The 16763-nt window shown below is 35.3% G+C and overlaps 1 protein-coding gene across 3 annotated transcripts; it reads right to left on the bottom strand.

The window, feature by feature from the left end:
- Positions 1-4583: 4583 nt before the first annotated feature.
- LOC131050396 (QWRF motif-containing protein 2) lies at positions 4584-16472 on the bottom strand. 3 transcript variants are annotated; one of them, XM_057984555.2, is made up of 7 exons: positions 16157-16472; positions 12463-14647; positions 7542-7661; positions 6235-6351; positions 5975-6064; positions 5114-5221; positions 4584-5023 (listed from the first exon to the last, which is right to left on the bottom strand). In XM_057984555.2, the coding sequence occupies exons 2-7, from the start codon at positions 13858-13860 to the stop codon at positions 4955-4957; spliced, it is 1902 nt and encodes a 633-aa protein (XP_057840538.2). In that variant the 5' UTR covers positions 13861-14647; positions 16157-16472; the 3' UTR covers positions 4584-4954. The 3 variants fall into 3 exon arrangements, with proteins under 3 accessions (XP_057840538.2, XP_057840540.2, XP_057840541.2); XM_057984557.2 differs by having other exon boundaries at positions 12463-14494; XM_057984558.2 differs by lacking the exon at positions 16157-16472 and adding an exon at positions 15906-16039 and having other exon boundaries at positions 12463-14494.
- Positions 16473-16763: the final 291 nt, after the last annotated feature.

Here is a 16763-nt window from a genome sequence, read left to right as displayed (position 1 = left end):
AACCATTATTGTGGGAAGACCCAAAAAAACACTATCAAAACTAAAAAGGGCATAGATTGTGCAACCACTATTCTAATCATAGCTTGCAATTGCATTCCACTAGTGGTCATTCAAGACTATTGTGGCTAGCTACAACATAGTAAGTTGTCAATGACTATGGAGACCACCAACAATCTATTGAAATTGCTTAGTCCACTACAATTTTTCCACCATCTAGTGAACATTGATATTCCACCCTTTAACCACTATGTTGGTAGCATTAACCTCTCCAAATCATAGGTATTAGAACCTAGTAACATAGGTGACCAACACCTAGACTTGGGACTATTCCTCTTTGCTAAAAGAGATAGTTCTCTTTCGAAAGACATATCTCAAGCATATAGACACATGTTTCCACAATCAAATAGTAATTAAAAAGTTGTTTTTGAGAATTACAAAACGTCCACCAAGTTTGTGTAGATTTTATGAATATTAATTTCCTATTTTTTCGATTACCCAAAAAAAATTCCATGATATTGAAACTAAGAAAAAATAACTCAACAAGTATTCTAAATTTGTAGGTTATTTTTCCTCTTACCAGACATACTTTTTTTATGTAATAACCTCATAAGCTTCATCAGAGACTCACCAAACATATACTACACTATGTATAGGGGACACGCTTAGGGATACACTATGCAACAAGTTCAAATACAAATTTTGTAGAATACATAGATTTTGATTGGATTGGTGATTATGAGGACTAAAAATCCACATCTAGCGAGAATTTTCAACTTGGATCTGTTCCTATGTGCCGATTGAGAAAAAAGCAACATGTTATTGCTCTCTCATCTATGAAAGCAAAATACAAGGGTGTTGTGATGGCTATTATAGAGGCCTTTGGCTTCATCACATCCTAACATAGTTTGATATCACCTATCAACCACCGTCCATCATCTACTATGACAACCAAAGTGCTTTTGCAATCTCCAATAAATCTAGTTCACTGTCAATGAACAAAACATATTGAGATCCATATGCACAAAATTTGATATCTTATACAAGAGCAAACCATCGATATTTAGTACTATCTTACATAAGAGTAGAATACAAATATTTTTACCAAACCCTTTCCAATGAACACATGTTCATTTTTTAACTCTTCTAGGGGTGAGAGAAACTATCACTTTTTTTTACCTTTTTTTTTTTTTTTTTTTGGGGGGGGGGGGGGGGGGGCGCGGGGGGGATAACTGGTTGTCTATACCACTGTACTTAACCATAGCAATACCGGTTAAACAGAAATGCTTCAGACAGCTAAACTGGTTAACCAAAAGTACTTAAGACAGCATTCAACGGATCTCAGATCTTGATAGCTACTTTACCAGTTTAGTCATGCATGAGTTGCATCAATAATACCACAATCATTTAGCAATGCATGCATACTCAACTTTAATCAAAAACTACTCAATCATCACATAAAAACTCACAACCCATAACACGCAGATTTTTCATGTGGAAACCCAAATGGGAAAAACCACGGTGGGGATGAATACCCACAAGCTTGTTTTGAACTCTTTTGAAGTCCGCTCTGTTAGGAGCCTAGTCGGGTTAAATACTTTACAATAAGGTTCCGTTAGGAACCGATCCTATTAGGGATCACTCGGTTAAGGGATGGCTATAAACCCTGTTAAAGGTTAACTCACTAGAGGATTGTTAGTTAACAGATTTGTCCTTCTAAAATAACTATACAAATAAACTCAAAATGCCCAGAATGAAGGACAAAAAGAACTAATAGTTGGATAGATTATCATTAAAGTGATAATCTTCCTCTGAATTGAGAGGTACAGCTCCCTCTTAGAAGATTTACAAGGAATTAAATTGTTGATATGCTTTTAACCAGAAAGCAATAAAGGAAAATAACATTCATCCATAGCTATGAAAATGAATGCCAAAGATTTACAAAACAGATATAAATGAAGACCATTAAATCAAAATTTAATTGTCTGCACTTATGGATAACATTTGGACTAAAAACTAACAGAGAATGATGTTGCTCCAATATGGCTTACTTTCAAGCACACAGTCGTGTAATAAATCCACATACACAATCGATTATAGCAGAAAAGACATTAATAAACAACTGCAAAGGCTCAAATTCCAGCTACAGTCATGAGAAGAATATCAACAACACAAAGATTGAAGATATCATCTGCATTCTATTCATGTCTGAAAATCAACTCAAAGATTCATATTTTCTGTACAAAACATTGCTTAGAAAATCTTCAACTCCTCCCTTACAAATAAAAATCTACTCCCTCTCACCCACAAGCTGCTGGAAGAAAAGAAAAGAAGAAGAACCCTGCCTCCTTCAATCCTCTTGCAATAAATAGCTACATGAGATCTTTATTCAGTTTTATAACTAAAGCTTGAAAAACCTTTTAACTTTTACTTTTCACTTTCCCCATTACTCTTATTTATAGCATCAAATATTTATAAACATTAGAAATATAATTCTCTAAAGTTTATAAGAATATTTGGACAAGTGGCACTTGAATATTTTATCCCAAAATGAAAATATTCATTATGCTGGGCAGACTGAAAATATTTGCGACAGTCAAAATCTGTCTCGGTGCGGGGGCCATAACTATTGTTTTCACCATTGGATCTTTCTCAATTTTGGATATGTTGGTCGTAACCTAGTTTTCTACATTATGACTGGAGAGATTTCAAAAATAATGTCAGAGTAAAAAGATATGTGCTACTGTGTGTGGTTCTATATGACTGTCATAAAATCAGACCTGCAGAGCTTAAACCTTGAATTTCATCGAACAGTTTGAACATCACTGAACTGTTTGAACTAGGTTCAAACGGTTCACAGTCTGGAGAAAGAGTATATGAAACATCATCCGCAACCGTGAAATAGAGCTGTTGCAAAACACTTGATATGAATGTTAGCCTTAAAATGTCTTAAACACAACTTAGAACCTATGGTACCTATATGAACACTATGAGCTCTTTTCAGGATGGTTCGAGGGGTTCATGAGGTTCAGACACCATTAAACAGAATCGTTGTTGTTCTAAAATATTAATACTTGAAGTATTATTTCGTAAATACCTCAAAAACAAGTCGAATCAGACTTCTAGAGGAATCCACGCATATATCTTAAGAATGTGACAAGTAGGAACAGACTTATTGGCGAGATCCATGCTTATTCTCGTATCCATGAATACAGAGCAAGACCACCACAATTTATGAAATAGGACCTGATATCGGGTTTGTAATGGATTGGCAAGCAAATTCCAACTCCGCTCCAAGCGATCTTTGTTCAATCACGGCAATTGAATATTATATTCCACCATACCTTAGCCACCCGGTGATGACAAAATAGGTTCGCATTCACAATCCTTAGTGTTCGAACTGTCTTCCGATAGTCAGGCATGATACGAAAAGCTTTAGATTCATCGAATGCGCCAATACTCATAACACCACATCTGAAGAATGAAAGTTTATATCAATTGGAACATATATGTGCCGACACTTCCTTAGTTCAATCCCACCGTGAATAACATTGCAATAAAATTCCAATAGGCCAATTTATAATTGACGAAAGGAATACTATGATTTCCTTATCGAAAACTACAGAGTTGAATAAAACTTTACTTCCAACTATCAAATCAAAATGATATCCCATCGGGAAAAAATTCCCGTAGGAAAACCAATTTCAACCAAATGCCGCTAACACACTGGAATTAATGATTTAAATAATAGTTTACACTAATATTTAAATATTAGCCTTTATTGAAAAATAAAAAGAACTAAACTTTAATTATAATATATTAGTAAAGTAAAGACTAATATAAAATAATGAAAGTTTATTTTTTATTCGAATACCCCAAAAGAAGTATTACTTTTGAGGGGACATTACAGGGTAAACTAAGAGAATAATTAGCTAACTAGATATGAAATGACCTATTTACATTAAAAAGAATGAATGGGTCAACCTAGAAAGAGTGATTAGCTAACTAAATGTAAAATTACTCTATTTACATTAACAACTACAACTCCTACATATATAGTCTATAGTCTAGATCACAAAGGTTTTCTAGGACACTTGTCATCTTTGTTTATGCATCCCAAAGACCTAACAAGTATGAATGGGTTAACCTAAAAAGAGTGATTAGCTAACTAGATGTGAAATGACCATATTTACATTAACAACCACAACTCCTACGTGTATAGTCAATCATATAGATCATGAAGGCTTTCTAGGACACTTGTCATCTTAGCTTATGCATCCCAAACCCTATATATATGTAGTTATTTCCTTCACTTTATCATCTTGAAATACAAATATTAAAATTTTGTCATTTTATCTTGTGAATATTGATAAATTTAATGTTGTCATGAATTTATTGTGATCTTAGAGAGATTTAATTTTATCATTCTTCATTTTGTTGTGATCTAGCATTTAATCAAGGGAACATTTCATGTAGTGGACATATGATAGAATGCATCTCATGTAGAATGTAGGTCTGATATATAATTATCAAATTGAATCTGCTACAAGTGCTACACTTTACATAAACAGCTCTTGTGAAGAAAATCTTAGAAATCCCAAAGTTGCATACATGCTTGATCTTTGTGATGTAAAGAAATTTTATTAACTTGTAAAAGCATTCCAGCTTAACAACACATTTATTGGCCTCAGCACGGCACATAGTCAAAATTGTAGAGCTCGATATAAGCCAGATCTGAACCATTGACATTGAGGTCACCTAAGGTACATTGCACTCGATCTTAATGTATTTCCTCACATGCTTTTAACATACAAGAATGCCTTCGCAATTATTTTATATATTGAACTCATTACTATTCTACACTGATATTTTTACAAATAAAGAATGATGCAGGATTACCATTTGCAGGAAATAAATGAAGATATTATAATGAGCAACAACAATGGTCATTACTTCCTCATCTACTTCCCCTGCATTTGTCTTGTTTTAACTGAATCAAATGCGTCCTCAAGCTGGATTCCTCCACCTATAAAATGATATAGCAATCAACTTTATTGCTCTCTTTCTCCTTAGAATTAAAAAAAAAAACTGTTCTGGAGTTCACATGAAATATCACCTGTAACATCCCCATTGTAGCTATAAGGTCTCCACATTCATCCAGTATTGCTTTCTCCTGAGCAGTTACTGCTGCAAGTTCACACACTAAAGTACTCGTGCTCTCTACCTGCAATAGCATGGGGTTCGATGAACATTTTTAAGTTGTTCAGATTCAAGATTATACATAGAAGGCATTACAATGTTATATATATACACATTTAATTAAACAGTAGACCTTATGTAGGCTAGATGCGAGACTTATGTACACCACATGTCGGTTACTCCATAAACTCAACGTACAATACAATATAAGGATATAGATGGGCGCAGATATACAACATCACACAATACAATTAGTCAAATATGTTGTTTAATCACCAAGCAAAACCTATGTATCTTTATCATACATTTCAAGATGAGCGAGGTTATTTGCTGATTAGGAGATATGTTCTGATTGTGACGTGCATTCAAATAAAATATATTGACTTATTTTAACATCTATGCCAAGACCAAGGTGCATCTGTTATGCCAAAGTGGCCCAGGACCTGCACTTAGACATATCCCTCTTGTGGATCCTTGATGGGTACTTTAAAGTGTTGCTAGAGTTACCGATCAAGGATGGTTGATTGACTAACACGCATGTATAGAACGTTATCTGGGATTATTTAAAGTAAAGAAAGGGATACATGCAATGGCAAAGATCCAAAGAATATAGAATTATAGTTAAAATTATAATACACTCCATTACATCTTAAGAATTAGTATTTCATAATTTCCAAAGCAAAGCATTGAATTTCTAGAGACTAAGAATAAATGTCAAACACTAAGAAGAAAATAACTCGGTATTACATTTGAAAGGTAATAATGTGAGTTTACTTACCTTGGGTAACAGACTGCTGACAGAAGAGCTCACTGAATCCATCATATTAACTGCTGAATCGAGAGCTTCCTTCACCTCTTGTACATTAGCCTGTTCATAAGTTTGAATTAGTACAATCCAAATCTTTCATCAAACACATATAAAGAGCCTGCTTGGTACATTTTATATCACATTTACTGTCTAATATGTTTGAGATCATATCCCCAAACATGTATAGCAGGTCTGTAACAAAATACATCACACTGAAAAATAATCTATACCTTTACACCATTGGTGATTGGAAGTCGAAGTGTGGCAGCCTCTAAATTTTTTATTGCTTCTGAAAGAACACTGATATGGTCTTGCTCCAGCAAAGTCCAGTCTTCTAGATAAGCCTCCTACTAGCACAAACATCAAGATATGTGAGATATTCAAGTATACCGTATCACATCTCAAAGTTTCAAACTGATTATATTACTTTACATTTGGAAATTCAAATAAATACAAAAATATTTAAATTTGGGGATTATTTTATTGATTTGTTGAGATCTTTGTCAACATCAAGTTTCAACTTTCAGAAACATCTACTAATCTGATGGACACTCGCAACTTGCCAAATGAATGATGTAGCTGACTTTAATATTTGGATATCCTGTACACCTCCTAAATATTTCGGAGAGGTGGTGTTTAAAAAATTTCGACAGAGAACTATTCCTCTATTCCTGAAGATGGAATTTTTTTTAATGAAGATTATCCTCAACTCCTACCTTTAATGCACATTAAATACACATTAACAAGAACTTCATTATGACAGATCTTCTGTTCCTATATTAATGCACATTTAATATCAACTTTACTGTGATGCTAATCTTTTATACACAAGGTTTTGTATGTAACAACTCATGCACTAATAAATGCTACTTTGACAGCTCATTTGTAACTATTAGAAAATGTAATCTTCAATTAAAGAAAAAAAGAATCAGAGTCCATAATCTTAGCTTGAATATTTTCTAGATTAGACTGCATAATCTTAGCTTGATTATTTTCTGGATTAGACTATGTCAACTTTTTACTTCATCAAATAGTCTAATCCAGAAAATATTCAAGTTAAATATAATGTTTGATAAAATAGAGTAATTAAAATTCAAACTCTCTGTGAATGAACTTTGGATTGACCAATTCAATTCACAAAACGGTAATCCAGTAATCAAGATTATCCCAATCAACTCATAGCGTTTTGAGGACTCCCCAAGATGGATCTTCAGTGACCCACTCCTTAGCAGTAATCTAATCACAGATCTTAGATTTTAATGGAACCCTTGATTATAAAGGGAGCATTCTTCCTAATATAAGAAAGATTGAGGTAATTTTAATTTTCAAAATCCCTACGAGATTGTAGTATACTAAATTTCTTAAAGCTAAAGTTGAACGAACTAGCCATTGGAAAAACGACTGGTACTGGATTATGAAGTCTCAAGTGTACAATTATGTGTATAAATATGAGTATCTGAACTTGCTAGGATTTTTCAGGGAAATGAGAAGAAGCATCACAAAACTTTGCAGAGAAAGATAAGGTTAGAAATCTCACTTGTCCCGAAAGAACAGACCTCAGTTTGTTTTCCTGGAATGCTTTCTGCTGCTCAATACGCTTCATTGTTACTGAATCTTGCAATTCTGAAGTAGCCATCCACATATTGTGAAGCATTTTCTGTACATCAAAATCTCAAGAATCAGATTATGAAGATGATAATGAGTGTTTCCTACAACATTAAGAGAACAACTTCAAAAATATTAATAATAAAGGAAACATATCTTGACAAGAAATCTATACCAAAAAAATTTGAGTCTAGAAGAAAAAGCAACAAAATCGTTAACTAAAATTTCTGAAAGAAACAAGTAAAATACTAATAAACAATCATATTGTTATAGCTTTACTGAAATGATTCAGAATGGAATTGTCATGCCTCCTCATTATCGAAGTTGCTGGGCTCACTAATACAATAGAATCTTGAGGATACTAGTATATATTGGCACTGCCGCACTAGTACTATATAGGACGCTAACGTAAGCATTATGGATATGATAGCCACAACTGATGATGGAAACAGTCCTAAACCATCCAAGGAATAATGCCTGAGATTGATAGGCTATGAACCTTGAGATCTACACATTCAACCTGAAAACACAAAACTGGGGACACAATATTACTGGCACACCTTACAGATCAACAACAGCACAACCAAAATGGATAATAAAGGACTGCTATTTAGCTAAGTTACCGGTTGGGGTTCAGATTCAGGTTCCGATTCAGGTTCGGATTCACGGATTTGGCAAAAAAAAATTCTTTCTTGGGTACGGGTACAGGTTCGTCCGTATATATATATATATATTATAAATATACATATGTCATATATTATATATATGTTCAAACATCAAAATTATAAATATATATGTTCACAGTTCCAAACATACAAATATGAAACATACAATATAACTTTCCCATACAATGATACATAAATGATAACAGATAGATCATAAATCATAAATCCATAATTGCCAATGCCAGTAAATATTCTGATATTCATATATCATAAATGTAATATCATATTCATAATTTGCAAAAAAGATAATATTCAAGTTTCAAAATGTGAAAATGTCATGACACAGTAAAGTATAAAAAAGCATTAAAAAAACTGTTTTTATTTGTTTTCTTTTTTGCTTTCTGACCCGTAGGCCCTGTTTTTGGGAACCCACGGGCTTGGGTTCACCCGGGTCCTGCCCAGGGGGCTGGGTTCCCTGTGGGTCCTGCATCTAGGCAGGACCCAGGTGAGATCCAGGTCGAACCAGGCTCGGACCAGGACCGGGCAAGAACCAAGACACGGACCTGGCCATTTTCTGCAAGAACGGGGTATCTGAGCTATTTAGTTTATTGATAGAAAAGAATGGTTAATGAGATCTTATCTACCCAATAGAAAAGAGAATTTGTTTTGATTCTATGGAAGGGGCTCCGGCTCTTATTTATATTCTGAGGTCAGTCCCATGGAATAAAAAAAGTACAGCTACATTAGTAAAATGAATATTTTCCCATAAAATAGGAGCTCCACATTTTCAGCCGACAAAATTTTAGAAACTGCTGGGGAAGAGGGATTCAAAAGTCCCTCCACTGTCTTAGGGACTTCTATGTTTATGTGGTACCTTTGCATGACATGGTTTTTTAGGTTTCTAAATATAAATAAAAGATGCACCGTCAATTTGTATATCTATATCCCCTACACTATCTCCCTTAAAATTTCTTTCACCTCAAATCTTTCCTCACAAAAAGAAATGAAAAATTCTTGGCAGAACTTTCCTGCAAAAGGCTCCTAAATATTCTCAGCAACACCCACCAAGAAATTTTTGCTAAATCCTCTTCATGGGACCATAGCTTAAGTAGGTTAGAGATTTGGGGCAGTGCTTTTCCCTGGATGATACCATGTAAATCTCTGATGTATGTTTTTGAACACTCTAACCTTTTCGAATTGAAGGAATGATGTTCATGTTCAGCTGCAGGCTGAAAGGAGAATCCGACAAATTGTCTAATAGATTAAGGGAAAAGCATTTAATTGAAATGTTGAAGTCATAACACATAACTCTGCATAAGTTGGTATCAGAGCAGGTGAATCCTATGTGGTGTTGTATTGTCACACAAAACCCTGGCTCTTACTCTTACTCTATACTGATGTGCCTACAAATATTTTCTCATGGCTTATTGCTTGTCTACCCAAAGTTTCTTCTTTAGTTGATGTTAGATTCGTTTTATATACTTTAAAAATAGTTTGGGCCCTTATAGACCCCTTAACAATTTGAAAATAGTTTGGCCCTTTTTACACCTCTTAACAATTTGAAAATAGCTTGGTCCCTAATACATGTTTTTTTGGTTCATGGTTTTATATCCATTCTACTGTATTACTGTTTAGTGGATTCCTAATCACAAGTGCACAATTTGTTATTGTATTGTGAATAGTTGAGATTACACAACAAGTGCTGTTTTACCTATAATTTTTTCCCTAAAAGGATTTCCTAGGGTAAATAATCATGTTATGTTGTGAGAGTGCCATTATTTGCTTTTTACCACATTTAAAATTCCATTACAACTGCTTCTTTTGCATAGGTTTATTGGTATTATTTCTCTTCAATTGACTTGCAAATTGCAACATGCAATCGTGCCTTTATCTCATATCCCTTTTCTAGGCCCTTTCTCTACTATCACTAGTGTGAGAAGTCATCCCATTACTATTACCAAAGTCGACTAGCTCGACCTAGAAACAACTTGTTCATAGTGGAAACACGTTACATTACTTCTCTCCTACAAGCAACAATTGAGACTCAAAGAACCATGGATTCGATCACTCTAATCACTCCCAAAACCAATCTACCAACCTATGTCACTCCTAACGAGATATTTGTCGTTGAGGTCACCAAACCCTATGTCACCTTAGTGAAGGCCATCAATACATTTGATGGCTGACTGGAAATCCTTGGAAACGAGTTGACTGATCATGAATCCACAGCTCCTATTTTGGGAGAAGTCACTCTAACATCTTTGCAAATGCAACAAGCTAGTCTTCAATCCTAACACATAGAATGCATTAAAATTCTAAATATTAGCTTAGATTTGTTCCTTTTGGGTCAGAAATTTAGAGAGGCTTCTCCTTTAAATTGTAAGGAAACTCATTGAAGGAATAGTTATTGAGCTAGAAAATACTACCAACTACCAAGAGTGCCATAAGGAAAAAAATCATGCTGATAGCTCCTCAATGAGCAAGGCAAATGCAACAAAGTAGCAAGTCCCTTCAAAAGCTAGGAAAAAGCAACAAAATGGCAGGTCCCTTCAATAAGCTAGGCAAAAGCAACAAAGTGGCGGGTCTATCTTCAAATTTGAGGACTCACAACACACGCACAATGGAAATGTTCTTTAGTAGATCCCTAAGGGAGAAAAAATCAAAGTGAAAAGGAAGTCAAATGGACCTAAATAGTTCCATGAACATCACCAAAATGCTACATCAACAAAGGATATTATTCAGCAATGTACTCCTCAAAAATACCTAAACAAAAGCCGTCTTCACTCCTTGGTTCTATGTTCTACAGTCCCTAGTTCTTGTGGATTGACTCATACTATTTTCTATTATACCCTTTCTTTGAAATAAAATAAGATGGCTATCATTTTTTTAACATGTCCTTTATTATATAATACACGAAAAAGGAGATTTCCACGAAGAAGAAAGTACACCTGAGAAAGGGTGTATTGACACAGGAATAGCATACAATGGAATGAACGAAAGAAAATTTATAGATGGGAGAAGGAAGTGCTTCCATGAGAGCTTATTGAACATAGGACAATGAGAGAGAAGCAAAAGACATACTTAAAGAAGAAGATAATAAAAAGGATGCAGCTGAAAGAATCAAGGCAAAGGACTAGCCAGCTTAGAAGGTGCTTTTGTTGAAGCTAAAGGGAAGAGGTTAAAGCTTGGGAAGAGAATTCTTAGTTGAAGATTAGGAGAATAGAGGTGCATGTAAGAAATTATACCTAAAGTTGAATCAGAGGAAGAAAATGCACATAAAACAAGGACCTTTCTTAAGGATGGAATTGTGAAGAAATTTATAGCAGGTATGCCTCTTTAGGATTGCATGCATGAAGGTGAAATTCAAGTTGAGGTAGAGAATGTCAATAGAGTTTTGCATAATAGAACACTGATTGAGAAGAAGTTGGAAATGGTAGGAACAATACTCCCACGATATTTGAGACTATAAAGGATGTTGAAAAGAAGTGTATAATTGGAAACATGCATAAAAAGGATGGAAGCAGTAGCTTTTGTTTGCTATTTTGAAACAGAAAATACATTTTGAGGAAGGATGCTTGATGCAAGAAGAGTGCATATCGACAAACAAAAACATAGAGTGAAATGCATGCAAGAAGAGCTACGAATGGGACAAGGAAACACTTCCATGATAGCTTACAGAACAGAGAAGAATGAGCGTGTATCAAGTCAATAGAAATAGCTGGCTTGGTAGATGATGAAGAAATCACTCTTTTGCTGCTTGTAGCAGCTAGAAAGAACTTAGAGGTGGAACAAGAAGTTACTCCCTTGAAGATTGGGGAGAAAGAGGATGCACATGCGGGAAGTATGCTTGAAATAAATCAGAGGAAGAAAATGCAAGAAGCAACTTGATTGAGGATGGGAGAGAAAATGCTGTCTATAAATGGTTCACATTCAAAATGAATTGCAGGCCATTTTTAACATAATTTCCGACAAAAGTGCCATTCTTAAGATGGCAGATCAAAGTGAGATTACAGCAGAGGACACAATTTCCAATTAAGATTGATATACTCGATGGGATTACATTTTCTTTACAGAATTTTGATTTGATGAAATCTATACAGAGTTCTTATTTGAGCACTATTTACATTTCTACAAAGAATATTATAAAGTTAATTTTCAAAAAATATTCCGGGTTTTATGCAAACTCACCTCAGCTGCAGCTTTCTGTACATTCATGGCAGACTCTGCTTTAGCATTGACAAATCGCCATTGTAAATGTCGGTTATAAAGCAAGCGAAAAATGTGAGCATCTTCTATGTGGTTAGCACCTTTCTTTCCCTTCCGTGTATCAGCACAAAAGTTGACTACTGATCCTGCCAAGCTGTTCCTAACGTTCTGGGAATTTGCTGTAGGGGGTAACATTGCCTGCTTCCTTGCCTTTGTTGGACTTGGCAAACATCTAGAAGGTGAACCAGGGATTATTTTAACAGGTGAAACTGTTGGCTGAGAACCAGGAAGGGGTGGAGGGAGACCTTGGTTAGTTGATTTTGATAATTTGCCTGCCCCTAGGTTCCCCGTTCCTCTCACTCTCACTGATGTGGAAGTCGACAAATCAGTCTCTGGCATTGAATACCTCACTTCAGCTGATCCCCTGCTTCTGCTATTTGTGTCCTGCAAAAATCTGGCTGGCACAAAAAAACCATGGCTAGTACATTCTTGACTTCTCCTTGTGGCATTTAGAGTCTGAGAAGTGCAATCAGAAGACATACTCTCTGGGCTAGATGGCATGTCACCAGCGCCAGTGTCACCATCCGTATCAGCCTGCTTCAACTCCTGTGCTGTTGACGGCCTGATCTCAGTAGGCTCCTCTGTTGTTTTAATTGTATTTCCTTCTGGCCCTTTCAAAGCTGTACCTCTTCCTCTGCCATCTAAGGGAACCATCCTTGAGGTGTTTGACGCTAGTACATCATCACCAATGTGTCCATAAACAGATTTATTCACTGTGTTAGGTTTAGTACTCCTTGCCCTGGCTTGTGGTGGCCTACTGAATTTTTCATTATTAATATTCACACTCCTACTCATAGGATGTACATGTGATTTCCCTGTTTTAGGCTTGGGCAGAATATTTTCAACAGGTTTGGCATTCTCAGACTGGTATTCACTGCCTTCCTTGAACAGTGACATTACTAGACGCTTCTTCTCTGCAGTTGCTTCCATCCTGGAAGGAGGTTCCCCTGTTGTGTTTCCTGGTTTTGTAACTGCAGTTGGCTGATCCAAATTAAACTTTTCAGCATGCATTGAAACTGTTAAACTCCTGAGTGCCTCTCCTGCAGGACGCTTGGGACCTTCTAAAATATTTATTTTTGATTCCATTGGATATGGTGTTGGTTTCCTTGGAATAGGCTGGGGACGCTTGGAATGAAAGTCAGGGGACAGGCACCTTGTACCAGAAGAAGAGGAAACTGTTGAGGACATGAATCTGGAGGTGACTTCTCTATTCCGGGGCCTTTTGGGGGCAGCATTCTTCTTAGTCTCTGTCAATCCCAAAGGCTCCCTTGCCAGATTTTCATCTGACTTCTTGTGGTCCTGTACTTCATTAAATTCCATATCACGTACCTCTTTGTATCACCTACAGAAAATTCTTCCCTATAAGGAAATATTCACTGCCCTTATCCACCTACAGTTTTGACTTTCACCATACAGAATAAAAAAGGTCTAGAAGTAGCACTGATGTGCCCTCAACCAGCGATGCCTCAACATATGCCCTCAGATTTTAATTGTTTAATTACCTGCAACTGATGTTCTCACTACCAAAATATTTAAATCTACAGAACTAATTTCCTTACTATTCTCCCTTTTAATAAAAGATAGTTTAACCAAGCCAATCCAAACTGCCCCACCATGCCCAAATCCCCGATAAGATAATAGCCCTTGAGTGAACTACAAAAAGAAGGATTACAGTAAATGCCTCAACCAATCCCAATTTTTCCCTGAGCAAATAAACCACCAAATATTTCTAGGATCCCAATATCAGAATTGACAAACAAATAGAGATAAACCCAGATGTCTCGCAGCCCAAAGTCACCCCCAAAATCCAAACCCTCAATCACAATAATTTTGAACTCCAAACAGAACTGCAATCATAATGGATCAAAATAAAACTACCCCGGTCATTATTATTCTTGGTTGCTCACATGGACCTGTATGGATTCAAGGTATCCAGGCCGTTTGAAGTCATCACCTGTAGAATGATCAATAAATCAGTCAAATTCCTTCTCAATTTTCATCTATCGAGAAGATGAAAGACACATTGTCTAACTATTTCCACTTGAAGACCTTAGCATAAACCCTAAACTCATCATCATTTTCAGTTGCCCACTGAAATCTGCAGAAACTGTAACATTCCAAGCTCTTATAAATCAAATTCTCTCCTGAAATTCTTCAGAATAAATACGTACACAAAATCATATATTACAAAGTGAAACCCAGTGAAACCATATTATTAAATGATGTCAATTACCCATTATGCAGATATTTGCAATCACAATCCAGCATAAGAAATCTTCAATCAGTTCAACCCAAGCTTGAATATTCTATTTTGAAATCAAACACCAACAAGAATTTATTTTGAAACTGAAAAACCACTAAAAATTTTATTCAAAATCCAGACACCAGGGAAAACAATATTTTAAACAAGTAAATGCAGTTTCAAATATGAAAAATCACACACATATTTGCAGCCCTAACCTAATACAGTAAATGCACTTTCATATTAGGCAAAGTTCGAAACATATATACAGCCGCAACCTAGTGCACAAAGCCTTGAACAAAGACAATCAAATATAGCCTTGGGAATTTATTTTAAAACCAAAACATCCAGAAAAACAATATCTTAAACAAGTAAATGCTCTTTAACATAAGGTAAAACTACACCGATATTTGCAGTCATGGTGTAGTGCTTGAACACCTAAATCAATCAATCAAAGTTCCAAGAATTTCTTATAGCACAAAATACCCATGGTAACAATCTTCAAAACAAGTGTACGCACTTGATAAAGGCAACATAGCACACATATTTGCAGTCATAACCTAAGTTACCTTGTTTCACTAAATATTAAAAAACAAGATTACCCAAAGCTTGATGAACTATTATAAAACTGAACATCATCCGTAAAACAGTTTCCAAAAAACAAAAGTAAACCCACTAGGATGGGGGTAAAATTACACACATGCTTGCAGCAGCAACCTAGAAGATGAAGTCTTAATCCAAAAGAAACACCCATATAAATAATCTACTCAGATTGTATACACTTGTCATAGAACTCCTTAAAAGTCACGTAATCCAATTTATTTAAAACCAAAATCGCATCTGGATTTGAATAATTTTGCATATATCTGATGAACGATTAAGTGGATATTTGATAGCTGGAAGAAAAATTTGAGGGCAACGAGCGTTCAAAGCAGGGCTCGGACTTTTCCTATTGAATTGTAAGCCTGTTTTGAACAGGGTAGATAGAATCAATCTTCTAAATGTAGTTTTTGATAAATCCTACAAACTTTTATGGTTTAAATCACCTTAAAAGTCATCTAATCCTATATGAATTTCAAAATCTGCAGTTTAAAATCCAAATATGTGGTTAAAAGAATATTACCCCAAGATACTAAATGGTTAAGTGGGCGTCTGAAAGCTTCTGAGAAAATGGGAGGGCAAAAAGCAACAAAAGTAAGGCTGAAATTTCTCTTTAATTATGGGTTTGTTGGTAAAGAACTTCCTAGACAAACAAGCATATTGTGAATGATACCACAGACATCTTTGAGTGAAGAACCATAAAAGTCTATAAAAAGAACATGAAAATCTACGTTTTAGAATTCAAAATTTAATGTGGTTATTTAGAAAGTTTACTTGGATCTGCTGGCTGATGCAGTGGGTCTTTGATAGCCGTCCTGAGAGTTAGAGGGTAACGAGAGCCGTAGAAAGGTCTCAAAATTTTATGAGATTTTTGTGGGGTGTTTTGAACTGGGTCGGCGGTGAAGGAAAAAAGTTGTACAGGATTTATGAGGGTTTTCTGTGGGGCATGGCGGCGACGAAAGTAGGAATCCGAAGGGCTGTGGATTAGAGAAGAATTCAAATTTCAACGGCACTCTTATACTTCAAAATTCAACGGTCACTGGGGCCAACACGCTGGAAAATGATTATTGGCTGTAACGTGCAATAGCCATTGACATTATATGCGACTAAGTCTATATTTGAAATAGTAAGCATGCGATTCGAACCGTGATTGTGGGGATATAAATATTTATATAAACTTTATTGAATCTACTGAATATAGGAGAATGAGTTGATTTTGATTAGATTGTCTGAATATAAGTGGAAAATCAGTTAGTTTTGATTGGGTTGTCTTAAATTGGGTCTTAATGTAGTAATTAGTGTATAAGTGGTGTTTTTAGAGTTATTTATTCAATTTAATTTTATCTTATTTTTAAAAAAAATTGGTTTTATTTTTTAGATT

Source organism: Cryptomeria japonica, chromosome 1 (assembly GCF_030272615.1).
Source record: "Cryptomeria japonica chromosome 1, Sugi_1.0, whole genome shotgun sequence".
NCBI lineage: Eukaryota > Viridiplantae > Streptophyta > Pinopsida > Cupressales > Cupressaceae > Cryptomeria > Cryptomeria japonica.
This window is presented reverse-complemented; position numbering and strand designations above follow the sequence as displayed.